This window comes from Bombus fervidus, chromosome 2 (assembly GCF_041682495.2).
Source record: "Bombus fervidus isolate BK054 chromosome 2, iyBomFerv1, whole genome shotgun sequence".
Lineage (NCBI taxonomy): Eukaryota > Metazoa > Arthropoda > Insecta > Hymenoptera > Apidae > Bombus > Bombus fervidus.
Window position 1 is genome coordinate 11,520,817 of NC_091518.1, and position 25,292 is coordinate 11,546,108.

Genomic DNA, 25,292 nt, shown 5'->3' on the forward strand with positions numbered 1-25,292 from the left:
TGGAATAGAAGAGAGGTGGTTTACCCGAAGAACACGACAGCTGCATCGAGCCACCGGCCTGAAAATAGCACGGCAACCCCATACTGAGGCCGAAGAGCGAAGTCGAAGCCCTCTCCCTACGTCGGTATATACTTCGGTTAAAAAGCCACCCACCTACGAGCCTTTTAAATAGCGATCGCGTGCTTTTCCCTTTTTTTTCCAGCAGAAAACTTCTTGCTAAATGACATGGTCGTGGAAAGAGGGAGTGTACCGACGCTGATTTATAAGAAGAACCAGGCGTTTCCGGATACTTTTCGAGACGATACTTGACACACTCACCGAAACATTTACTTTTTTACCGAACGATCGAAACGGGATAGGATTGCACTTAATGACGCTGTTTTCCTTATCGAACAAAAAAACATCCCCTTCCTCAATTTCCGAGGAATTTTTTCCCTTTCGTTCTGGTCTGGATAACCATTAGGGATAGTGTTTATCCGTATCTTCTGAAATACGAGCACTCTGTAATTTTAATTTCTTGCTAATTCGATTGTCTAAACTGAGAAAGATATATGACAATATTTCATTCATTCGATAGTATATGATGTATAATATATGCTTATATATAGTATAGATAAATCTAAAAATGTATAGTCAGCTTCTGTCTCATTTCTGTGAAAAATAGCAACGCACGTGGCTTTGCCGCTAGATCCATCCAACTTCTCTTTTTACTTCATCACAATTTACACGTACTTCCTCCTCCGCACCTGGAGCTTCTCCAAGTGCGCGTTTTACGCGACACGTTCTATCGGAAACGCGTTCAGGCACCTGTAGATGCGCCCCGTCCGCTGGTTTATTAACATAGAGACCACGAGGTAAGTTACATCTTACGTATATTTGATGACATGTAGAAGTTCGGATGGACAATCCATCGCTGAGAAAAGCTTCTGCGAATTGCGTCAGTTGAGATGCTCGACACTCGTGACTTTATTTTTAGGTCCGCCGTCGATAGTACCATGATTGCAATAGAGTTGTCGAGACACCTGTTCTTCGAATCATTTCAAAGACGATTAGGATGTCGAGATTTATTCGATCTGAAAAAATGAACGGAGTATGTAAACTAGAAAGAGAAACATGAAAACGATATTATCTATACATACAACTATAAAATATCTTGTTTCTTAATATCCATTAATTCCTTCTCCGATACAACGTTAGTCTACGATACTTAAATCTGAACCATTATTCTGTTGCCTCGAGATTTACGAGTGTCGATAAATGCAGCTTACACTTGGCATCGTATTTTCGCGACGAATAGAAGAGAAGCATCGTGAAACATCGACGCGGGACGAAAGAAGGTGGCAAGCAAATAAGAAAACGACGTCGGCTCTCGCAGTTTCATTGGTGGCTACAGGATAGAAGCAGGTTGGTGCGCTGGGTGGTTCTTCTGGAGCGACGCCAGGCGTCCGCCGAATTTAGCACCGCGACGCTGACTAACTCGCGTGGCATTCATTCAATCTCCGACCAAAAAGCCCGCTGCTTGCATAGTCTCTCACTGCATAGTCTCTATTTGCACGAACAACGCCACTCACACTTAGAAAATCTCGCTTTCCTTTCCATTTTTCTCCTTTTTAAACGCTCTACGAATCACGTTAAAATTTATCGCGTATGCTTTGATACCTGGAAGCGTGCAACAATCCTTCGTCGTGGTTCATTGTTCAGTTACATCGATAGGAAACGAGGTAATTAATAAAGCCCTTTTCAGCAAAATCGTCTGTGATATTATTATACGATCGTGCAGAATATATAATCGATAAAGTGTGTCTGAAATAGAAGTGCCATTTTATTAATAACGACTTGGTATTAATAAAACATTGCAGAATATCTTAAAGTATGATAGTCGCTTCCCATGAAAATATAATTTTTATTTTTAAAAAATTCCATGGAAAAAGCATGGAAGGTTACGATGCAAAAGATGTTTAAGAATTGTAGCTGATCTCTCGTCATTTGTAGCGAAAGTTTATAATATTCTTAGTGTGGTTTCCATCGTTTTCTCAAAATACTTGTAGCATCGAGTTCGAGGAAATTTCACTCATCTCGTAAGCAAAAAGACTGTGTGTCCCGATGAATCGCGTCTACCATCTTTGCGCTTTTTCCGTTTCTCCGTCATGACGGTCAAAAGATGCCGCATACTAAACGACACACGTTCCTTTCCCTTCCCTTTCTTCTTTTCTCGGTTCAGTGGCAGTTAATGAACATCGGACGCGTGCCACGGATCCCACAAAATCTGTCTACCAACGGTGGCTTCGCACAAAAATAGAATGCTATCCCTTCATTTGCCAACTGGTAAATATCGTTTCAATAATATGCTTTCTTTCGTTTGCTTCATTTGTTTTTACCGATTCTCTGGATTTGTGCCTTTAAATCTTAAATATCGACACTTCAATGCAGATATAATTTTATTTGACGACTTGAAAATTATTTCACATTAAAACGATGCTTCGTCTGTGTTGTTAATTGAAATTGGATGTAAATCTTTTTCGTGACAGCGCCTCTTAACACCTCGGTTCATATCGAATTTAACGCACTCTAAATGCACTTTATATGTTTACACCTGTTCATGTCCATCCGGAAGCAGTTTCATAACTCATCAAGTTTCTTAAAGCGAATGCAGTAATAAGAACACTTTGTTCGATTCTTACTGGTTCATCAATATTACATTAGAACAAAGTGTTCAGTGACCGCACATGAGCTACAGGTCGACATTTCCTACAGATAAACGAATACGTAGGCCTTCAACCTACCTTCCCCCACGTATTTCGACCCACGTCAAAGAAAAAATAAATCTTCGTTACGCTTCCTTACGAACGCGCAACAATTCAGCTGAAAAAAGCTCGGTATAATTTTCTACCTTGAAACCATCTAATATGTCTTATATTTCCAAATCGAATCCAAAAATACAGAATTACTTCAAATTGAAGGCTTTAACTACCTATTAAATATTATAACGAACTTTTAAGGATTCAAATAACACGCAAAATGATGTTATCAGTCGATAACATTTCGGCGACTTATTAAAACGAAAATTGTTTTCGAAGCTTGAACGAAAAAATCTTAAATTAAGAGACCTATTTTGTTTTCTCTTTTCTTTTTAAACTCAGCAAACTCAATATTAAATTTTGATAAAATATGATGTGAAGGAAGTGTTCGAATTTTCAAGAATATTTTCCCCAATGAATTACATAAAATCTCAATGAGGTAAACATTTCAGCTTTCTAACAAACATAATATAATTTCTAACAAATAAGAGAAGAAACTTCTGGTCGGTACTTAAATGAGTACTTAAACGAGTGTAAATAAAAAAATGATAATAGGCAAAAATCGTCATTAGTTTCAATGTAAAGAGCTTTTAATATTCAATCTTTTACGCGTGTACTCGTGCACAACATTGTCCCCGTTCACGCTCGATTGAAAAAGCGACACGGATGTGCATACAGTGGTCGCACACTTCGCCACCACTCAAACAGAAGCAGCGGCGACACACGAGCCAGTCGGGCACCCTTGTGAGCGCGTGCAACGCGGTGCGCAGCAGCTGAAGAAGAAGAAGACGATGACGAAGAGACGGCGGAGGGCGAGGGAGGCTGCGCTGCTATATGTAGTCCCGAATCTTAGCCGGAGCAACTATTACGCCCGAAATTCTCGAGGCGGACGCACCCCCGTGTTTAGCAACAGGTACAAGATACGCGAGAGATTACTTAAAACCGCGCGCCATCATCTTCAATCCGGGGGTTCAACGTTCGTTCGCGGTATTCTTCAACTTAAAGTAACACTTGCAATTAGTGACCGTGTGTGACAGTGAAGTTAGATCAGACAGATCTAAGGTATGGTTTGTGTGATTCCAAGAGTCAAATAGAGAGAAGAAGGCAAATCACAATAAAGAAGAAAATGCCGAGGGCATTTCTAATCACCCACCGACGGTACAATGGAGTCGAAGAAGAGTTTGATGGATCCGGAAGAGGTACGTCCGCTTTCGTAACTGTCTCTTTGAATATTCCTTGCTTATCCCGTGCCAGAAATTTTTTTTCATCTTCTGCGCTGTATCTTCGTTTTAAAAATAAACCTTAACGGGTCCTCTTCGTCGAAGAACCTGTAAAGATTGTTATTTCTTATTCATCGATTCGATTTTGTGTTCGATTTTACATGTAATTTTACGTTCCATTCGGTTTTGCGTTCAGTTTCATGTATTCCTCAAAAAGCTTTTAGTTATGAGAAAACAGTACATTGAAAGTTCAAAGGTTAAGGCGAAAGTGCCATTAATGGTAATGTTAGCGCACCAAAAACGTAAATGTAGGCACTCGAGTCGGGGCAAGCAAAATTTTCGCGCTGCTTACGTCCATCTCGTCAATCAAAGTTTCTGACCACAAGCCAAGAGAATTTGCTGGTCGTTGCTTCGTGATTAAGGTGGTACATCATGCAGATTTAAGAATAGGAGACGCTAGATGCGTCACGGAACTAACACGACGCATACCGTCGCGATGCCGTCAACCCCTCCAAAACTTTCATACAAACGCATATGTATGTGAACATAGTGGTACGCAGAAAATACAAGAATTAAATAGAGAGAGAAGAATAAGTTAGAAGATAGAGAGAGAAAGATAGCTACTCTATTTCTGTTCTCTTCAAAAACAGAGCAGGCGGTATACTCGTGAAGGTGCTTCGTGTTTCACGAAGCGCCTTGATACATGGATTCAAAGTCATAAATATGGATCTCTTTGTTCGGCACGGTTTACGATTTAAATACATAAAGTGTAAGTTAAATTCATAAAAAGAAATTACAGAAATAAGAAATCCTCTGTTCTTTGAGCGAAATTTTTCTATAAGCTTCTGTTAATATGCGCAGAGCGATACCACCTGTTTCAAGTTTCATCAAAGAGATTGATATATGATACAGAAACGTCGTTTGCTAAAAACCAGTTATAAAGAATGAGGCGCCAGAACATGATGCATTTCCTCGTTGCACAAGAATGACGCGAAAATGTCACTAATTTCAAAACAGCCGCGTACAACGAAATCAAACTATCAATTGGAAGTTCTTTTAGTTTGATCACGAGATTTCCGTTGGAAATTCGCCAACACGCACCGAAATCGTAGAAACCTCCACTAACAATGATAAATGTTTCCACGTGCGGCATTTTGAACTTCCTTCAATTTTATTATCCGACGTGATAGTCTAGCGGTAATATTTCATATTGTTTAAATGTTCATACTGTTAAACGTAAAATTCGTAATAATAAAAATACCTTGCAGAGGAATAAAAGAGATTAATGATAAATCTAATTTTTTTCGATCTTTCATAGATTTCAGTCCTGAAAGAGGAGTAAGACTGGCCGATTACAGTGGAAACCATCCAACTTCTGACGGCGCTAGCGAATGCGGTAGCGAAACATCGTCAGATTGTCCCGAAGAATTGTACAATCTCACAAAATTGGCAGAAGTGAGCTTAGCCGCAGCCGCTGGTACGTTGATTCATCCCAACAACGTGATTTATCAGCAACCAGCTTCGCCTAGATGTGCTCAATTTTCGGACAAATGCGGCAGAATAATGACCCCACGAGCAAAACAGCAAGAATCGCAATTTCAAGATCACCCAGAGACCCTCGAAGATGAACAGACACTTGGTGAAAGAACGAGACTCTTCTTCGAAAGGATCGAGTGCGAACGTGAGATTTTACAGAATCGTTCAAAGAGGAACACAGTTTTAGGCATCCACGTTTCACCTCATTCTCATCAGTTGCAAGAGGAACGTCAAAGTCTCGAAGCCTCTGAAAATTCGCTCGATAAAGCTGAATCGGAATCAATTCAGTCCACACCCTCGACTATCTGTCAAAACCGAAGAACAACCTCAACTTCAACGGAGACGTCGAAATCCGAAGACAATGAGGATCACGAATGTCCTGACTGTGGAAAAAAGTACTCGACATCGTCTAATTTGGCCAGACATCGACAAACGCATAGATCTCTTGGAGACAAGAAAGCCAGAAGGTGTCCACACTGCGATAAAGTCTATGTCAGTATGCCTGCGTTCAGTATGCACGTTAGAACGCATAACCAGGGCTGCAAGTGCCATTATTGCGGCAAGTGTTTCTCGAGGCCGTGGCTCCTGCAGGGACACATACGTACTCATACAGGTGAGAATTTATACAAAAATATATTATGTTATACGTCGCTGATGGAATGAATGATGTATTACGTAACCAATAAAATATATAAATACATCGATTTTTATCAAATAATAATTACCTGCCCACCATGTAATTCAACGACATTTCTCTTTTGTATACTAGGCGAGAAACCATTCAAATGTACGATCTGCAATAAAGCGTTTGCTGACAAGTCAAACTTACGCGCCCACATACAAACGCACTCGAACACCAAACCATATGTATGCGGTCGCTGCGGTAAAGCATTTGCTCTGAAGTCGTATCTCTACAAACATGAAGAGTCATCATGTATGAGAGCGCATCATCGATCATCTGCGGATAAAGCCGATGGGAACGATCAAAAAGCAACATCGTCGTCAACAAAATCCTGTGCTCCGCTGGCATCTTCTTTGAACAGACTACAAACAACGTCGTGCGTCACGGCATCCCCTACCAGCGTTATCGTTCCTCGCCTGGGTCTCAATCGCGATCAAAATAATTCATCTTCGGCGTTTTCCGCGATCATTAGGCACACCAGAGTTCCCGATGCATCAGTGACACCTCCACCATCAAAACGTTTCTACAGAGAGAAAACCCCAGGCGAAGAACGAGAGAGAAAAGCACCTGATAACGCAACCAAAAATTCAGAGTGTGTGTCCAGAATGGTCATTAGAACTTCCGTTATATCCCCTAATCCGGAACATCTTAGTCGCTTCAACAATGACAGTCAAACCTCTTCTAACAGTTACGATTTTTCCGACCCTGCGAGGTCTTCCGCATTTTCTCAGCCGACAACGATGACACTTAATTTAGCTATTGCATAGAATAATCGCATGTCGAAGAAAAGAAGAATATTCGTCCAAAACGCTAAAACAAAACTACGGCAAGTATTTTTAGCGAATAACGATAGCAATATTATCGTACATAGATACACCAAAGATTATTTTATACTCATGAAACGTTCAGTCTGGGTTAGAATGTGTATCATAAGCACGAAAGAACTACAATCTACATCAAAAAATATGAATGATTAAATAATCGCTTCATAGAGATACAAAGACGTAATTACTTACTAGCAACTAGTGTCATTCCTATCAATATTAAGATAAGTTCGTTAAGTTTTAATTGGAAACGTTTGAAATTCTATTATCTTACTTACTGACATCTTTCTACGAGCAATGAGCACCCATTTCTATATAGTTAAGTATATGGAGTCAATTTTGAGATAAGTTCAATGAGGATAAGAAATATTATAGAGATTACTTATATCACAAATATTATTCCACGCACCTTCCTAATTAGGGACCATCTAGCACATAGTCATATTAACGATAAAATTGTGAATTATCAATTCCTAGTGTTGTGCCTTAAATACTATTCGTACGTAGTTACAATTTTTTAAAGACATATCACGCGTATTAAGAAACAAAAGTAATTTATTGATTTAAAGTGAATTGCAGTGCCTATATGCATACTTATCTTAGTATTAGTTGCATTGATCAAATTTTCCAAGCTCTTCTAGGCAGCTAAAAATTCCTCGAGGCTTGAAACTAACAATATACTGAAGTATAGATTACCAACGAATACCAATCGAATTATATGTAGACATTCATATAATTGTGAAATAGTATAAAAATAAGTGAAAAGAATAGAACTATTTTTCGTTTGAGCAATCTGTATATAAGAAATTACATTTTTCGAGAACTTGTAGCTTTACAACGCCTTGTTTAAAATGTATGTTAGACGTTTATATTGAACTACATATTTTTATTACGGTGGTCAAATTCAAATTTGGCAAAATTAATCATTGAAGTGTATAAAGTAAAGCGGAAAAATATTGAATAGCAATTAGGGTTTCCATTAAAACAACAGATAATGTGGATAAATGTAATTTTGGATCACATTTTTCTACAAGTATATATCTAAGAAAACACATAGTTTTATATTGTAGTACGTTAATCGCGTTTTTAAATACGAACGCGTATCGTCTGTGATTCGAGTTTTCATAAACGGAACCGGCGGCCATATGCAATTTAGTAGCCCTCTAGTGGTCGTATTATGTAATTAAGAATTTTTTTTGTTTTCGATACGTTACCGATGACCGGTAACGATCTGAGTGTAAACTAGTCCAATCCGATCTGCTATTCTATGCGCAACCCATCGAATTTTTGTTAATTTGTACTGCATATGTACATTATGTATGAAATGGTTCACGCATATCTTTCATAAACTTTCTAAACTTTTTTCGTAATTACTTACATGCTGATTTAAGAAATTACTTTTAATTAATGAAATTACTTTTCTCGGCTAAAATAAAAACTTACAAAATGACGGTTGCACAGAAAATCGAATGGCAGCGGTTTTATAATAAAGATTTCACGTAGTTTATCTATTTTTTCACAGTAATGTCATACATTAGAACACGTGTTTGTAATAACCTGAAATTAAAAGCGAGCACAAGTACTTGTATCCTAGTCATCGATCTATTACGAAGATTAAACATAGAACATTAAATTACATCCCAAAATGTAATGTTATATTATATAGTTATGTAAAACCACATGTTGTAAATAGCATTCCCTACATTATACATTAGTATATATCTAGAATGTCACAAATAGTGCTAATAATTAACACAGTTGTAATGTATTTTCGTTTTACGTATGTAATGTACCATTTGTACATTGGAGTGCCTAAGCAAACATTTTACGAATTTTTCTACGAATTGTGCAAGTCTTATCTATTAAAATGAAAAAAATATACGTATAGCTATATATACTTGATAGTGTGTATAATATTTTTGTAAAAACCCATTTTAGTTTTAATTGCCTACAATTTCGCTTATTAATTTTTATCTATATTTTGCTTTTTTTCATATTCCACAATGGAAGAGAAGGAAAACGGAACTATTGAAAAAACGTTAACTATTTTTTATACGCAGTTATAGTCGAAAAATTTTCCAAAGAATAAAAAATATATTTGTGGTAAAGATTCATTTAACACAGCTTCATAATCAGACAGCTATATAGCGCGTATTAATATAATTGCTAAATACAAATAATTTCCATAAAGCGTTTCGTTCAAATTCACTTTCCTTTTACTCATCCAACTTTTTCTATTGCTGATGAACTGTGAGATAGTTTAATAACATTTCGAAGAAGAGCAAACAACGACTTTCTGTATTTACCAAATGGATTGGAGTTTATAATTAGGGCAATGAAGGGGAACACATCTATCTTAGTCAGTCGATGATGGTCACATAAACTGACTTTAGGCGATATCATGTACGATTAGAAAGATATTTGCGTCTTGGAAAGTAAGGCAGCAAAATGGTATGGTGAAATAGATTACTCTTATCCAAGAGTAATTTTGCGTAAATAGGAATATCATCTTCGAAATACTATGTGCGATCAAAGCAAAAAGGTGTCATCTTAAGTTAGCATTGATAAACAAATAAAAAATACTAAAAACAAAAAATATAATGGTATATTATTTTAATGATCTTTTTTATTATATACGTATTCCTGTATAGCAATACAAGTAACTTTTTTTAATAAAAGTTTGGTCTAAATATTTGGTAATTGATAAAATAGAATTTGTAATAAATTGAATACAAATAAATGAATAGCTGTTCAAAGAATATGAATTAGATAAAATGGCCTAAATCTGACTTTGTTTGTCTTTTGTTCTCATTATTTCTTCTTATATTCTAAAGATTCTTCGCACAACTTCATGAATATTGTTATTATAAAAGCATAAAAATGCTTGTGAAAACATGCCCGTAAGAAGATCTGGACATCATGAGACGACATAAGATAACGTGATGCTTATAAGACTGCAGACGCACTTCATATCACGATTTACATACCCACGCTTCTTAGAATTTCCCCTATCAAACTATTCCCCCACTCAAGCTTCAATTCAAATCCTCATGCTTCTTGATCTCTTCGCAAGATCGAGTGTAAGTAAGCCGAAGAAGAAGAAAAACAGGGAAGAGGTACTACATATTTGAAGAGAATCGGCGAATGAATTTATTAGAACTACTGCCAAATAGAAGCTAACAGTCGCAGCGAAGGCCTCAAAGTAAATTGGAGCCATGCGACCGATCCTTGTCATCCTGGTTTTCTTCTCGGGATCAGTACTCTCAAAATACTATGTAAGTTGTCATCCATTATTTTTCATTTCAATTTTTTAATTTTTTAATCTTTAAAACATTTGCTCATAACGAATAAATTTAATCTAAAGCATATTTAAAAATATTCATAAAAATAAAGTTATATATGTCTAATTAAATATATTCGTTTTTAAATTATTTACAAATCAAAATATTGTAGACACATTATAAAGTATATTAATATCTAAGCCAGATAATAAGAAAAATACATAATTTATTATAATGAATAATTCATATACAGTGAATTTCTTTATGTACCTTCCCCAATTCGAATAAAACTTACTCAATTTTTTAATACAAATTAAATATTAGTGTGACTCTAGCTAGTTGAGAGGCCAAAGATTTGGAGATCAAAGTTCATAAGATAAGTTGATAGGAAATCAACTCGACCCATTCCTAATTCCTATATTCGATTAGTTTTCTTTTCTTTTACGTCTTCTTTTGTTTTATTTGTCTTTTTACAAAATGTTATCAATTATTATGTATTGTTTAGAAATAAATTTAAATAATACACATTTTGAAGAAATTAAGATTCGAATATTGTATTTAAAAAGTGTGAAACAATTTTTGTAGATTTAAAAATTATCTTATAAAAAACTATATTGTTCGTGTTACGTACTTTTTAATCTCAATAATTTCCTTAATAATTTTCATTCTTCGTTCATAGGAAAAAAAACGCTTTGACCGCTCCATCTACGATGACTTTGAAATACCGAATGTTGGCAAACACTTAATAAAGAAGCAATGGACATTTACTGATTATGAAACGGTAATGAGAACTTTTACTAACCGAAATTGTATAAACAGTATTTTATAATTTTTATTTCTTGTAGCATTTTAGTGCATATAAGGATAGAGAAGAAAATAATTGCTATATAGAGAAACTAGAAGACAATATCGCTGCAGAAGGGCTTTCAGAAAATGGAATTGAACAGAAGCAAACATCAAAAGTTCTTTATGCTCCAAACGAATTTTTGACAAAATTAGAGGTATCACATTACAGATATTATTAACATTATTATTACTTATATAATACAAAAAATAATTTACCTTTGACAGGCATGGCAAATTGCAGGAGCTAGAATAGTTGATTTCTGTAATGGCCACAAAATTATTTTACTACAAAAAACTATTCCAATATTTGAACAAACGATAGATCCTTTTTTAAATATACTTCCTCTGGATGAAAATGATATTGTAACAAGAAGAGTAGCTGATATACTTCTAACACCACTGATAAGTCGAGCTAAGAGACAAGTCGCGCTTGAAGAAAGGCAAAAACTTAATAAAAACTTTAAACGAAATCGTTTGCGTCGTCAAGTACAACCATCTCCAGGAAAATTTCGAGGACAGACACAATCTCAATACTTAAGTATCGGTAATAATGAACAGAAAGAAGGCAAGGCCGAGGCTGAAGCTACTCAACAATCTTCCCGCGCAGTTGTTAGTACGTAATTAAGAAAACATTTTTACTATGTTATTGCATGATTTTAGTACGCAATAAAAGATTTGAAAACATTTTTAGCTGGAAGCAATGGTATGGGGCAAGCACAGAGTATGTCACTGGGTAGTAGTGGATGTGAAGATTGTTCAAAATATACTGGTGAAAATGTTCCAGATAGATATGTTCAAATTCCAGGTATTGTAAATATTGCTATCCGAAAACACAATTTCGCATACCGTTATATGCACAATGAATAACATATCAGTGAATTTTCATTCTAATCTTATGAATTTTTCGAACTTTCTATTGTACATTAACTAATGTTTCTTCAGCAATCAAACAACCAGGAGATAATACTGTTGGACAACCGGGTATGATCACTCCTGGAATGGGTACAACTTATCCTAGTAAAATACCTGCTAGTACAGTTCGAGATCACATGCCTTACCTTGGTAACATACCTGATACTAGTGGTGGTGCAATGTATCCTGGACGTATACCTGACACTGCAACTGGTAGTGATGCATCATACCCAACAAGAGTACGTGGCACAATTTATCCCGGAAATATACCTACTACTACAATTGATGGTAGAGTAGTCCATTCTGGAAGTGTATCTGGAGGAACTGTACCTGGTACAACAACTGCTGGTGGTGTAGCTTATCCTGGAGGAGTTCCTGGCACTATAACAGGTGGTGGTGCAGTTCACCCTGGTGGTTTACCTGGTACTGTAATAAGTAGGCGTATACCTTATTCTGGAGGTGTACCTCGTACTACTGGTGGTGGTATAGCTTACTCTGGAGGTATACCTACTACTACAACTGGTGGTAGTGTTGCTTACCCTGGAAATATACCTACTACTACAACTGGTGGTGGTGTTGCTTACCCTGGAAAAATACCTACTACTACCACTGGTGGTGGTATTGCTTACCCTGGAAATATACCTACTACTACAACTGGTAGTGATGTTGCTTACCCTGGAAAAATACCTACTACTACAACTGGTGGTGGTGTTGCTTACCCTGGAAATATACCTACTACTACAACTGGTAGTGGTGTTGCTTACCCTGGAAAAATACCTACTACTACAACTGGTGGTGGTGTTGCTTACCCTGGAAGTGTACCTAGTACTACAATTGCTGGTAGTACAGTTTACCCTGGAGGTGTACCCAGTACTACAATTGCTGGTAGTACAGTTTACCCTGGAGGTGTATCTAGTGATGGTGCAGCTTATCCTGGAAGCATGCCTGGTACAACAATTGGTGGTGGTGTAACTTATCCAGGGAGCATGCCTAGTACAACAACTGGTGGTGGTATAGGTTATTCTGGAAGCATTCCTGGTATAACAACTGGTGGTGGTGTAACTTATCCTAGAGGAGTGCCTGGTACTGTAACAGGTGCTGGTGCAGTTCACCCTGAAGGTGTACCTGGTGCAACAACTGGTCTAGATGTAGCTTATCCTGGAGGCGTGCCTAGTACTGTAACAGGCGGTGGTGTAGTTCATCCTGAAGGTGCACCTGATACAACAACTGGTCGTAATGTAGCTTATCCTGTAGGAGTAGCTAGAACTTTAACAGGTGGTAGTACAGTTTACCCTGGAGGTGTGTCTGGTATTACAACTGATGGTCATATTGCTTATCCTGGAGGTGTGGCTGGTACTACAATTGGTGATACTGTAGCTTACCCTGGAGGTGTACCTAGTACTACAACTGGTGGTGTTGTAACTTATCCTGGAGGTGTACTTGGTACTACTACTGGTGATGGTGCAGTTTATCCCGGAGGTCTGCCTGGTACTGCAACTACTGGTGACATAGCGTATCCTGGAATAATTTCTGGTACAACAACTGGTAGTGGCATAGTTTATCCTAGAGGTGTACCTGGTACTACGACTAGTGATGATGTTACTTACCCTGGAGGAGTACCTGGTACTGTAACTGATGGTAGTGTACCTTTCCCGAGTGGTGTTTATACTGGTGGTACTGTACCAGATACCAGACATACACTTCATGGCCAAATTATAACAGACTCAAAAGCAATTGGAGATGCTAAAGTGTATCCTGGTGGACAGTTCCCTACAGAATTTTTTGGAACACCAGGTACACCAAGGACTTTTCCTGGTCGTCCAGCTGATGTTACAAGTGTTTATGGCGGTGGTATTTCACCACCAGCAAGTCAATTAGGAGAAACTGTACATTATCCAGGAAATGTGATACCAGGTAAAAAGATTGATGGAGGCATTATACCAGGAATATCTGTCACAGCTCCAAATGGTGATATTACCTATTCTACAGGTACTGCACCAGGAACAAGTAATCTTGATGGTACAAGAGATTCTTACCAAGGAAAATACTCGGAGAATCGTGCAATAATACCGCCGAGCTATCCATTGCAAGGACAATATCCTGGCAGTTCAAGATGGCAAGATAAAGGAGCTTTAACTTCAAGTCTTGTAGGACATGGACAAGTAATTGAACAATACCCAGGTGAAGGACAAGGTATCAGACAATATCCTGGTAGTATACAGTATCCATCCAATATAAGATCCATAACAAGTACTGGAGAGATTCCTCAATATTATCAACAACCTAATAATCTTTTACCTATAGAAAATGATAACTCTAATTCTCAAGCATCTAGTTCTGTAAAACAAACAGATTCAGGTACTCAAGCAAGCGCATCCGCTCAAGGCAAGTTTCAACAAGGTACAGCTCAATCTCAAGTAACAGGTACTTATAGTGGTTCTGGATCATTCTCAGCTCAAGCTGGTAGTACTGACATAAATAAAAGTGCACAAGTTGAAATTAATGGTGGTAAAGAAGGTGCAGTAAGCAATGCTCAAGGAGTTGGTGGTTATGGAAAGAGTCAAACACAAGTTCAATTAAATTCAGAATTAGGTGCTACAACAACAGGTGCACAAAGCAGTGGCTGGAATCATGGTACAAATTCTCAAGTACAAGCAAGCTCCAAAGGTGGAATGGCAGATGCTCAAGCAAATGGTGAAGGAAGTACTTCAAGTCAAGCTCAAATTGGTTTTCAACCATATCTTAAGACAGATGAAAAAATTGAAAGATATTCGAAACCATTCCGCGGAGGTGGAACAGCCTCCGCTCAAAGTGGAGCATATACAGGTCAATCTCAATCTCAACTTGAAGGATCTTTCCAATATGGAATTACTTACACTGGTGCTGCACAAGCAGGATCGGGATCTGGTGCAGCAACTTCTAGAAAGCCATTCAACTTCAATCTTACGGATAGTGAGCTATTTAAACCATTCAAACCATCTTATGGACCACAAATTGTACAGAAGAATAGTAGTGAAAGGATAAATACAGCCTCAGATAATGAATATAATCAAGACAAACTTCAATCAGGTTTACAAACTAGTTCTAGTTTCCAAAGAAGAACTTTTACTAAACCAGATGACAATTCGCGAAATATTACTAGTAAACCAGATCAATCTGTTGAAAAGTCCCAACTGGATGATTCAGTATATGATTATGAAGAAGAATATAATGGCGAAGATTATGACATGTCATCATTTCAAACTTCAATGAATCCGAAGATTTCAAAAAACTATGCTGCAGAACAAAATAATAGTAACTACCAATTACAAACATTACATGTTGCAGCTGGAAATCAGTATGACATTCATGTGAAACAAGATACTAATGCAGCACAAGTTGGTGATGTCCTTCAACCTGGACAATCATTACAATCAAGGTACACTATACCACCTGGCTTTCGTGGTAGAGTAACATCTGTAGCTGGTGATAAAACTATTACTCATGGCGATGGGAAATCTCAATCTCAAACAGTTTCTCTGATTCCAAAAGAACCAAGTATAACTTACGAAAATAAATCACCTATTTCAGAAATCAGATCTCTTAAAACTAATCATGAAAGATTAATAGAAAGTCATGCTGCATCTAAAGAAAAGCAAAAAAATTCTTTTCCACAAATTCAATATCAAACTTCAACAGAATATCCGAAATTCAATTCTAATGTACCAATGAAACCAAGTTATTATACAATAACAAACAGCATTGCTGGTAAACTAGATGGTAGAAATTCACCAAGAAAATATGAACATCGTTATTACACGAAAAGTTCAACTTGTGGATATTTTACATTCTCTTGCAATATTGTATATGGTTCTAATGGTAGAACAAAAATTTGCAAACCAAAAATGCCGACATATCCCGATGGTACTCCCATGAAATGTTAAATAGTGATTATAAGGTTCAAAAACTCTCTTGTATTGTTTAAAAAAACTTAGTTTTTATTCATAGATTATTTTATACTTTACTAATATTAGACATATTTTTTTATTACAATTTAGATTATTCTTCTTGTTTATCCTTGCATTAATATTTATGATCATTCATACATCTTATGAATGTAATAATATTTCTATTATTTCTTTCACATATACACACTACATATCATTTTTATTGAGGTACTTGTACTGAGTGTACATTATAAATTTAATGCTGCATCATATTTTAGTATCTAACCTTTTTTTACCAATAAAACATATATTAAACAAATAAAGGGTTCTACTTTCTATTCGCCTTCAGATATCAATTACATCTATTAATAAATATATATGACCTCTTTTAAATTCATTACAGTCAAATTTGAATTTAAATAGATCTTCTATTTAAAATTAGGGCATTAACTTCCATATAATATAGACATAGGTACATTCATGATCTTTTAGACCTTATTTTACAAACCACGCAAAAATTATAAGCACATATAAATATCAGGTATCATAGATGGTACAGATAATCTCTCATTATCTAACTTCACCAGTCTTTAGGTAAGAAACAAAATTTGAAATTACATACATATATGATTTAAGTTATATACATTATTTATATACATAGAGTAAAAATATTTAAAACATAATACATTGGAATGTGAATTTTTACAAATAAGAAATATTTAAAATATTCACAAAAGTGTTCATAGTATAAAACATTACAAAAAGAATTATCTATATATATACAGTTATATCTAAAATTAATAAAAAAGAGCAAATTATAATACAAAATTGAAAAAATAGTCTTATTTAAACAATAATACAATACTGAAATAAACAATAATATTTCATTATTTCAGTTCAGTTATTAAATAAATAAGTTCTTATACATTTAACAGGATTTTGACATAATTCAAAACTATTGCTACATCGACTGGTGTATACATTTTGAAAAATATGGAAAAAATTGCTTTTCACATTCCAAGTTTCACATTTATCATTGCTCAAATTAATTTAATATTATTATTAAAATGAGTGAATACTAGGCTTCCTGTGGCTCATACTCTGAAATAGTATTTATATGATTTATTTATATTTATTAAATTGATACGAAAATCAATATATTGAAACTTACCATTTATTAATTTGTCATCATTGGTTATACGTAATTTTTCTTCAAGATTTTCTCCTATTCCTACATCTGCCGAGTAGGTATCAGTACTGATAACAAATTAATTGTCAATATGAGTTCTATAATTTAATTAAAAAAATGTGGATATATAATATAATCAAGATATTAATAAATATTGTTACTATTTACCTATTTCGAAAATGTTCCAATTGTACATTAGCTGATTCTAACTGTTCTAAGAGATCCTCATTCGCTCGTTGCAATTTACGAACACTGTTAGTTGCAGCATCCACTTCATCTTGAACTGCAGCTAATTCTTTTTTCAATTCCTCTACTCTCGCTCTAACTCTCTTTACTTCTGCTTCATATTGCTCTGATCTTCTCATGGCATGTGAAAGTTCTGTTGTTTTTTCTTCCAGAGATTTTTTCAATATTGTCTAACAACAGACAATAATAAAAATGTTTAATTAAATTAGTATAATTATATATTAAACATATATTATATTCAAATTAAAGTGTTAGTACATAGTACAAACCACATTCCTAACTAAAAATTCTTGTTGCAATTGTCTTGTATCGCTGTCTGTTGTGGAAACTGGACGTGATCGTCGAGATTCTATCCTTTCTTGTAAATCATTTAATTCATTACGAAGTTGCTTATTTTCACGTTCTAAAGAAATTTTTTCTGTTTCCAAACGTTCTCGTTTTCCCCATTCAGCTGCATTTTCTGCTTGAAGTTTCTCTAACTAGTCATATAATCACAAATAATTACAAATATATCAAAGTTTTAAATATATTTCTATATTTATATTTATAAGATCTACCTCAGCCCTAAGTTCACACAGACGACGATTCATTCCCTCTCTACTGGAAGCTTCATCAATTATACCAGCTTGTACATCGCTAAGCTTAATTTGAAACCGATCTTTCAATTCAAGTAATTCTCTTGTAACATCAGCTTTGCTCTCTTCTAATTCTTCACACTGTTTTCTTAATTGTATTATTTCTGCTTTTAATTTTTCCATACCACGATGTAAAGAATTCTTTTCTCTATTAAAATAAAATCCAATTAATTCAGTAAATTGAAGTTAGATATAAATAAATAATAATTTTTCATATTCTTACTCTCTTTCAGTAGAAATAGTTTTTGTAGCTTCATCCAATTTATGTTGGAGTAAAATTATTTTTTGTGCATATGAATCATCTGTACGTGTTTGTAATGAAGACGAATTTTTCTCTACATTATTTTCTACAGAATTAGAATCTGCAACTAATCTTGCAATATCTTTATCTAATGAATTAAGAGGACACTCTTTATATAATTCTACAGCATGTTTTGGCACTGCACCTTGTAATACATATTCTTCAATATCTCTATCTGGCAAGATACTATGACTTCCTAAGCAAACATTAGAGTCATCAAGAACTTTACAAGTAAGTAAATCTTTCTGAGAATTTACACTTTCACTTTGTTCCACATTATTGTAAAACTTCAATAATTCATCTATACCTAATGTATTTCTTAATTGTGGATCTGATTCTAAAACTGTAAAAATTTGTTGATCAAATTGGCCAGCGTGTTTTAACAATACCATATGTATTTTTTCCATTTCTTTTTTTAATTGTTCATTTTGTAATTCAAGTTCCTGGCATTCGTGTTTGTAACTATTTGCATCCTTTACAGCAATTTCTAATTTTGATCTAAGTGTCTTTGCTTCTTCTCTTGCCATATTCCTTTCATTACGTACTTTGCTCCACTTTTCTCGCCAGTTAGCGGTACAATCTGACCACCACCTCATTGTTTTTTCCATTTGTGCAGCTCGTGCTCTTGCTTCCTCAAGTTCTCTTTGTCGTAAAGCCTAAGGATATTGAAAATAAAAAGCTTACTGTGTAAATATTATTCTATTATTAAAATAAATATATGTAATCATTGCTATCGTTTATACAGAAATACGTAAGAGTAAAATGTTTTTAAAATTTCATATGTATAAAGTGTAATTTATTGTTTATGTAAAGTAACAAGAACAAATTGTTATGGTTCAAAGATAAGAGTAACAAATTTTAACTATTACCTCTTTAGTTTCCCATTCACTATCCACAAAGCGTGATGAAGATGGTACATTAACATCGTGCTCTCTCATATATCGTCGAGAGGACGTTCCACTAGCTGTTGATTGTGCCATAGTAACCTAAAATACTACTATTTTATGAATGAATGTACGTTAAACGGTATGTATTCCTTCTCGAATCAGATCACTTAACAAATTTAGAGACAATTTCTGTATCTTATTTATACTTTAATTTACATTATATTTAAGAGAATAGCAATCTGAATACAATACTTGAGTAATTTCGATCTTTATACATCACATAGTATATTCATCTGAGCTGACATTTGTGTTATCTATATATAAATATACATATACATATATAGCTATAGGTACATATTTCGTAAAAGGAAACAGAATAAGTATAAATAGGTATATTCTTTCTATTCACTGTTGGTTTAAGCAGGTATATATATAAATTCAATAAGAAGCCATTGCTAAATTTATTGTGATATTGTAATGATGTGCAACAATATACTGATAATTTCAGGTTCTATAAAAGTAATACAAAATTATTTATACGATGAGAAGTTGTATTTGATAAATAATTGTAATTAACAATGAAAAATATTTAGAAATGATTCTTTGTACATCTTAAAATATATCGTAATTATTAAAAAATTTATTCAGTCATATAACATTACATTATAATTCTGTATTCATTTGTGTGTAAAGATATAACATATAGATAAACAAAACAGTAATGAATACTGTGAAAAATAGTTGTGAGATTGGAAATGGTTTGGATGACCTTGGTATACCTGGACAAGGTTTCTTAAGAGATGCTTTAACAAGTTGTACAGATCCGCTAAAAGCAATTGAAGAATTTCAGTTAGAAAATGGTATTTTATTACCATCTTTACGTCCAATGTTACCTTTACTTGATCTTCATGGAGTAAGAAGACTAGATTTTCATGCATCAGTTCTTGAAGAATTAAGAGAAAAATTAATAAAAAGAATTAATGAAATTGGAACAGAAAGAGCAGACAGAGGTTCAGCAGGTGACAGAAGATTAAAAGAATTATTGTCCAAAAGTTTTCCAGCTGTAAGAGTTGCAGCACTAAGGCCAGTTGTTATGTGTATTTTAAGAAACACTCCACACATAGAAGATAAATATTTACGAGTACTTGTTCGAGAAAAAGAATTATACAATGATGCAGATACTGAAGTTAAACGTCAAATTTGGAAAGATAATCAGAGTTTATTTGGAGATGAAGTTTCTCCATTATTTAGTCGATATATCATTGAGAAAGAACAAATATTATTTGATCACCGAAACTTAAATAGTCTTTTCTTTATGCCTTCTCCCAAGGTATAGTATGTTAGAAATAAATATTTATAAAAATATTGTGAATTTCTAATTATATAATTTATATATTTAGGTAAGAAGACAAGGTGAAGTAGTACAAAAACTAGCACATATGATTGGACATAGTGTAAAATTATATGACATGGTATTACAATTTTTAAGAACTTTATTTTTACGTACAAAAAATATACATTATTGTACATTAAGAGCAGAATTATTAATGGCCTTACATGATTTAGAGGTAAATTTATATTATTTTAAATTACTTATACAATATTATGTAAAATGAATATAATATTATCTAAATATTAAATATTTAGGTACAAGATATTATTTCTGTTGATCCATGTCATAAATTTACTTGGTGCCTTGATGCATGTATTAGAGAAAAGAATGTTGACATTAAAAGGTCCCGTGAATTGCAAGGTTTTTTGGATAGTATTAAGGTATGTAATAAAAATATTTACATTTAGTGATAATTATTATTTTATACAAGTAAAATGATCTGCAGTTTTCTACAGAGAGGTCAAGAACAAGTCTTAGGTGATCTAAGCATGATATTATGTGATCCATATGCAGTAAATTTCCTTGCCAGTAGTGCAATCAAAATAGCACTTCATTTGATAAATGGTGAAGCACTACCTAGAGAAAATGCAGTTCTTGTATTGTTACTCAGGATGCTTGCATTAGGTTTATCTGCTTGGCAAATGATTGATTCGCAAGACTTTAAAGAACCGAAACTAGATAGTCAAGTTGTGACAAAATTTCTACCTGCACTTATGTCTTTAATGGTAAACTTACATAGGCTGTATATAGTAATACGTAATTTTAAATAAATGTAATAATTAGTATTTCATATTTTAGGTCGATGATCAAATAAGACAATTAAATTGTAAACTTCCACCTGATGAGAGAGAAAGTGCAATTGCTATAATAGAACATTCTGGTCCTCCTCCTGATGCTTGTCAAGCATATGCACAACTTTCAGGAGTTGCTGCTGTTTTGTCTATGTATTATGCATTACATGTAGGAGGTGGTGGTGGAATAGGAAGAGGTAGAGGTGATGCTAGGGGTTTAATGAGAGTATTAGCTACTTTACCAAATTGTCAAGCACAACGTGCATTTGAAGATCCCTTTTTACACACTTTAGTAAGCACATTTTACTTAAAACTTAATAATTATTAATCACATAATAACTAATTAAATTGCACATGATTTACAGGTATCATTATTAATATTAAATATGGCTGATGAATTTCCTAATGAATCATTCTGTACAGTCATCTTTGACGAATTTTTCTTAGCTGGATTAGGCAGAGACAATGTTACACGCCATTTATTAAAGTTACTTTGGTACATCCATCTAAAGTTACCCCCGACTCGTCTTCATACACTAATAAAAGCACTCCAACCAACTAGTCAGGTAATATATTTTTATTAAAAGAAAAAACTAAAGTTATATCATAACTATATAACAGTTTCATAACCTCATGTATAATTTAAGCATAATGAAGCAGTACATAATCTTTATGAAGCTTTACGTGATAAAATTGGGAATCGCTCCACGGAGGATCAATTAACAACAACACAAATAGATACATTAGGACTTGAATGTCCGCCCTCTCCTCTTACTGGCGTACCTACACCAGCATTGTAAACATAATGTCACTTTTTTTATTAATGTATTCAAAAATACAACTTAATTATGTAACTTATGTACAGTTAGTTTTTTACATGGCATGTTTCTTTAATTTTAATAATAATAATAAATTTAAAACATAATAAAAATTTTATATATATATCTTTATTCCACTTATATTAATTAACAAATATAAAAGCATGTATATATTTTCAATGTAATCTACAATATTCAAAGAGTAGAGATGTTATATAATATGCATAATTTAATCAACATTAGTATTTTTATTATTATACAGGTATTTGTTTATCTGTATTATTAATTAATTCCATTACTAGTCTGTCTATATAATTTGAATCCAACTTGTATGACATTAAAATCATTGAGATGTACATTGATGCTTGTTTGCTTAATAATACAAATTTTAGCTCAGGATCTATCATACTCAACCTAAATAAAATATATTAAAACATTAATCATTTTTATGATAATTAAATATCTACAGTTTATTGAAATACTTACATTTTAATGATAATAAGACCCACAAGAGTCCATTCAACTGTTTTAAAAATAACATTTGCAGCAGACAATGAAAAAGTGTTAACTAATGCTTTAATTAAAGTACTCTTTTCTCTGCTGTATATATATTGTGGTAATTTATTACTAGCTAAAGCACATAATAGGTCAGGTAATCTATAACAAAAAAAATATAAAATAAACATATTTGTAAAATTATAAATTAAGAATATTAAAGAAACATAGAAGATCATATTACATTTTATTAAGTTTGTCTAAAAATATTCGACGTCGAAGTATTTCAGGTGCATGTGCTTCTGTTAAAGGTAATATTGGAGTAAAATCATTATCCTGATCAGTAACTTCTGTAGTGTTTTTGTGATTTTCTATAATCATACTCCCTTTATAAAATGCCCGAACCTACAAATGATACTTATGTTAGAAATTCCTTACTTTTTAAATTAAGCTGTACATACTTTTAATTCCATTTTTTCCCCCTCTTCTTGAAGAACACATAAATGAGGTAGTGGTTTTAAAGAATTTGTTGTTAAATCTACATGGATGTCTTTTTCATCTTCCAACTGCAATTTATTTAATTTTTTACACAGATGCGTGTATCTATCATGTTGAACTATATTTTCTAACAATTGATTTCTAATATCTTCATTTCCTAATAATAAAGAAATTGTATCTTCAGTAATCCAATCCCTTACATTATGTTCAATATGAATTGCAAGATTATAAAATTTATTTGACTGATTTTCTTTAGTAGAATTTTGTTGCTTATTTTTTTTATTTTTATTTTGTTTTATTTTCTGTATAGGATCTTTATTACTAATAACAGTATTATATTTTGAAATAGTTGTATTATCCTCTGTTCCTGATGTTTCAAGTAATTCATTTTGTTCTTTATTTTCTATATTTTGATTTTCGTGTTTATTTACAGGAGTAGCACAATTATTTACATTTGTAGTATTTTGAATTCCTGTATAATCTAGTAAGGTATTAGCTTCTATGGTACACATTCTTTTAACAGTATTATCATTTATGTAGTCTTTAGCAGTGCTACCTTTATCTTTTGAATTAATAGATGCTTTCTTCACATCTACAAATTCCGTAACACCATTTTCTGGAAATTCTTTTAAAATACCAGGTTTTTCAATAATATTGTTTGCTACATTTTCACTACTTCTTAAAGACATTTTTACTATATATTCATCATGTGCTTCAACTTCTGAAGATTTACTGAGAAGTGTATTTTCTGTACTTTTGCATGTTTTATTATTTTTTACATGTTCATCTGTGTTTCCAGAATTCAGTACCATTTCTATATCTCTCACATGAATTTCATCTCTAAGCATACTTCCTTTTAATTCGTCTTTGTTTAGCAATATTTTAAATTCTGGTATTTCTTCTTTATCTCTCAACCATAATGGACTCGTGAGCATTTGTTCTAATAAGTAATTTGAAGCTCCATAACAGTGTGAACTACAAAAATTTTTACGCCTTGTTATATCATAAACCTTATTTTTTGTTGTTGATATATGATATCGTTGATCAATTATTTTTGTTAATGCATTACTACATAATACATAGCCACATAATTTGATTATAGCCCTTTCCTCAATTATATCTTCCATGTGACTTTTGTTAATATATCTTAGCTGTAAAAAAATTGATAATTATTTAAAGTAAATGTCAAATTATTTAAACACTTAAAAATATACTTACATTAGTCAAAAGCCATTGGAAATCTATTTTTGGTTCTAGAAGGTGTTCAACAATTCTAAGAGCTTTTGCATCACATTGTTTCTTTTTAATTATTGCTAATTGCATTTGTGCTTTACTTAAAAAATGTAATAAATTAGTATATATTACATATATTTTTTATATTTCAATTACATGTTTAAATACATTTATGCAAAGTAAATCTTACCTCATCTTCTTTTTCACTTTTTTCCTTTCAAAAGTTTCTTTTCTAATATTGGACATCTCCATTTTTAAATAATAATTACAAGAAAATCTATTTTTATAGAATCTGTATTAATCACAACTCAGTCTACTCTTGTGTACTATTGGTACTATTACTCTACTACTGATCTATTTTATACAATATCTTACTTTAGAAGGAGACATGCTGGAAAATGTAAGATAAAAAAATTCCTGTATTTTACAGGAATAATAAAAAAATAATAGAATAACCGAATTATAATAAAATCAAGTTGTAAATCAGATTTTAAAACTATTCTTCATTCAAATATATAGTACCTAATAAAAAGTAGAAAATTTAAAAATATACAAAAATGGTGTAAACATTTTTCATATAATATTGTTTATACCAGTTTATGGTTATACTAAGATTTACTTATATTATTTAGCAGAGTATCATTACTATTTTTTATTTTATATACTTAACGCTAATGTTCGAATATGATTAAGTAAGAATTTACAATTTTATCATCTCTTGAAAAATATTTTAGTAAATGTACATATCTATTTTTCAGTGAAATAATGACCATACTAAAGT

At 33.2% G+C, this 25,292-nt stretch overlaps 5 protein-coding genes across 13 annotated transcripts in view; 3 read left to right on the plus strand and 2 right to left on the minus strand.

Moving 5' to 3' along the window:
- Window positions 1–19,395, minus strand: part of LOC139997837 (coiled-coil domain-containing protein 102A) — a 331,009-nt gene extending 311,614 nt beyond the window's left edge. The window contains exons 1-8 of one of the 3 annotated variants that reach the window (XM_072021846.1): window positions 19,266–19,395; window positions 18,704–19,052; window positions 18,319–18,592; window positions 18,018–18,243; window positions 17,730–17,939; window positions 17,383–17,630; window positions 17,197–17,282; window positions 16,051–17,126 (exon numbers count right to left, since the gene is read on the minus strand). In XM_072021846.1, coding sequence (XP_071877947.1) covers window positions 17,104–17,126; window positions 17,197–17,282; window positions 17,383–17,630; window positions 17,730–17,939; window positions 18,018–18,243; window positions 18,319–18,592; window positions 18,704–19,052; window positions 19,266–19,376 — 1,527 coding nt within the window. In that variant the 5' untranslated portion in view covers window positions 19,377–19,395 and the 3' untranslated portion in view covers window positions 16,051–17,103. Of the gene's footprint in view, window positions 1–16,050; window positions 17,127–17,196; window positions 17,283–17,382; window positions 17,631–17,729; window positions 17,940–18,017; window positions 18,244–18,318; window positions 19,053–19,265 lie in introns of those variants that run through there. The other 2 variants (XR_011803122.1, XM_072021845.1) reach the window with 2 other exon arrangements.
- Window positions 1,426–10,339, plus strand: LOC139997838 (uncharacterized). 2 transcript variants are annotated; one of them, XM_072021849.1, is made up of 5 exons: window positions 1,426–1,721; window positions 2,222–2,325; window positions 3,477–3,997; window positions 5,337–6,167; window positions 6,324–10,339. In XM_072021849.1, exons 3-5 carry the CDS (start codon window positions 3,925–3,927, stop codon window positions 7,001–7,003), a joined length of 1,584 nt encoding a protein of 527 aa, XP_071877950.1. In that variant the 5' UTR covers window positions 1,426–1,721; window positions 2,222–2,325; window positions 3,477–3,924; the 3' UTR covers window positions 7,004–10,339. The 2 variants fall into 2 exon arrangements, with proteins under 2 accessions (XP_071877950.1, XP_071877949.1); XM_072021848.1 differs by lacking the exons at window positions 1,426–1,721; window positions 2,222–2,325 and having other exon boundaries at window positions 3,187–3,997.
- LOC139997831 (uncharacterized) lies at window positions 10,196–16,131 on the plus strand. Of its 3 annotated transcripts, none has more exons than XM_072021831.1 (7): window positions 10,196–10,335; window positions 11,021–11,122; window positions 11,187–11,342; window positions 11,413–11,800; window positions 11,879–11,992; window positions 12,130–14,013; window positions 14,089–16,131. In XM_072021831.1, the coding sequence occupies exons 1-7, from the start codon at window positions 10,276–10,278 to the stop codon at window positions 16,020–16,022; spliced, it is 4,638 nt and encodes a 1,545-aa protein (XP_071877932.1). In that variant the 5' UTR covers window positions 10,196–10,275; the 3' UTR covers window positions 16,023–16,131. The 3 variants fall into 3 exon arrangements, with proteins under 3 accessions (XP_071877932.1, XP_071877931.1, XP_071877930.1); XM_072021830.1 differs by having other exon boundaries at window positions 12,130–12,492; window positions 12,559–16,131; XM_072021829.1 differs by having other exon boundaries at window positions 12,130–16,131.
- On the plus strand, window positions 19,280–22,325 carry Nelf-b (negative elongation factor B). Of its 3 annotated transcripts, none has more exons than XM_072021843.1 (8): window positions 19,280–19,410; window positions 19,977–20,613; window positions 20,684–20,851; window positions 20,931–21,056; window positions 21,132–21,401; window positions 21,475–21,759; window positions 21,833–22,033; window positions 22,115–22,325. In XM_072021843.1, exons 2-8 carry the CDS (start codon window positions 20,005–20,007, stop codon window positions 22,265–22,267), a joined length of 1,812 nt encoding a protein of 603 aa, XP_071877944.1. In that variant the 5' UTR covers window positions 19,280–19,410; window positions 19,977–20,004; the 3' UTR covers window positions 22,268–22,325. The 3 variants fall into 3 exon arrangements, with proteins under 3 accessions (XP_071877944.1, XP_071877943.1, XP_071877945.1); XM_072021842.1 differs by lacking the exon at window positions 19,280–19,410 and adding an exon at window positions 19,575–19,707 and having other exon boundaries at window positions 19,792–20,613; XM_072021844.1 differs by lacking the exon at window positions 19,280–19,410 and adding an exon at window positions 19,689–19,707.
- Window positions 22,326–22,392: 67 nt separating this feature from the next.
- LOC139997835 (putative RNA polymerase II subunit B1 CTD phosphatase RPAP2) lies at window positions 22,393–25,143 on the minus strand. Of its 2 annotated transcripts, none has more exons than XM_072021841.1 (7): window positions 25,034–25,143; window positions 24,702–24,902; window positions 24,497–24,606; window positions 23,242–24,429; window positions 23,025–23,185; window positions 22,772–22,942; window positions 22,393–22,699 (listed from the first exon to the last, which is right to left on the minus strand). In XM_072021841.1, the coding sequence occupies exons 3-7, from the start codon at window positions 24,599–24,601 to the stop codon at window positions 22,540–22,542; spliced, it is 1,785 nt and encodes a 594-aa protein (XP_071877942.1). In that variant the 5' UTR covers window positions 24,602–24,606; window positions 24,702–24,902; window positions 25,034–25,143; the 3' UTR covers window positions 22,393–22,539. The 2 variants fall into 2 exon arrangements, with proteins under 2 accessions (XP_071877942.1, XP_071877941.1); XM_072021840.1 differs by having other exon boundaries at window positions 24,497–24,611; window positions 25,034–25,142.
- Between the last annotated feature and the right edge of the window lie 149 nt (window positions 25,144–25,292).

Bases quoted from the DNA above. Each gene is read 5' to 3' on its own strand.
- Nelf-b (XM_072021843.1), top strand. From the start codon at position 20,005: ATGAATACTGTGAAAAATAGTTGTGAGATTGGAAATGGTTTGGATGAC. The intron at 21,057-21,131 runs GTATGTAATAAA...AGTTTTCTACAG, and splicing joins GTTTTTTGGATAGTATTAAG to AGAGGTCAAGAACAAGTCTT. The intron at 21,760-21,832 runs GTAAGCACATTT...CATGATTTACAG, and splicing joins ATCCCTTTTTACACACTTTA to GTATCATTATTAATATTAAA.
- LOC139997831 (XM_072021829.1), top strand. From the start codon at position 10,276: ATGCGACCGATCCTTGTCATCCTGGTTTTCTTCTCGGGATCAGTACTC. The intron at 10,336-11,020 runs GTAAGTTGTCAT...CTTCGTTCATAG, and splicing joins CAGTACTCTCAAAATACTAT to GAAAAAAAACGCTTTGACCG. The intron at 11,801-11,878 runs GTACGTAATTAA...AAACATTTTTAG, and splicing joins ATCTTCCCGCGCAGTTGTTA to CTGGAAGCAATGGTATGGGG.
- LOC139997838 (XM_072021849.1), top strand. From the start codon at position 3,925: ATGCCGAGGGCATTTCTAATCACCCACCGACGGTACAATGGAGTCGAA. The intron at 3,998-5,336 runs GTACGTCCGCTT...GATCTTTCATAG, and splicing joins GTTTGATGGATCCGGAAGAG to ATTTCAGTCCTGAAAGAGGA. The intron at 6,168-6,323 runs GTGAGAATTTAT...TTTGTATACTAG, and splicing joins ACACATACGTACTCATACAG to GCGAGAAACCATTCAAATGT.
- LOC139997835 (XM_072021840.1), bottom strand. From the start codon at position 24,763: ATGGAGATGTCCAATATTAGAAAAGAAACTTTTGAAAGGAAAAAAGTG. The intron at 24,612-24,701 runs GTAAGATTTACT...ACATTTTTTAAG, and splicing joins AAAGTGAAAAAGAAGATGAG to TAAAGCACAAATGCAATTAG. The intron at 23,186-23,241 runs GTATGTACAGCT...TATCATTTGTAG, and splicing joins GGGAAAAAATGGAATTAAAA to GTTCGGGCATTTTATAAAGG.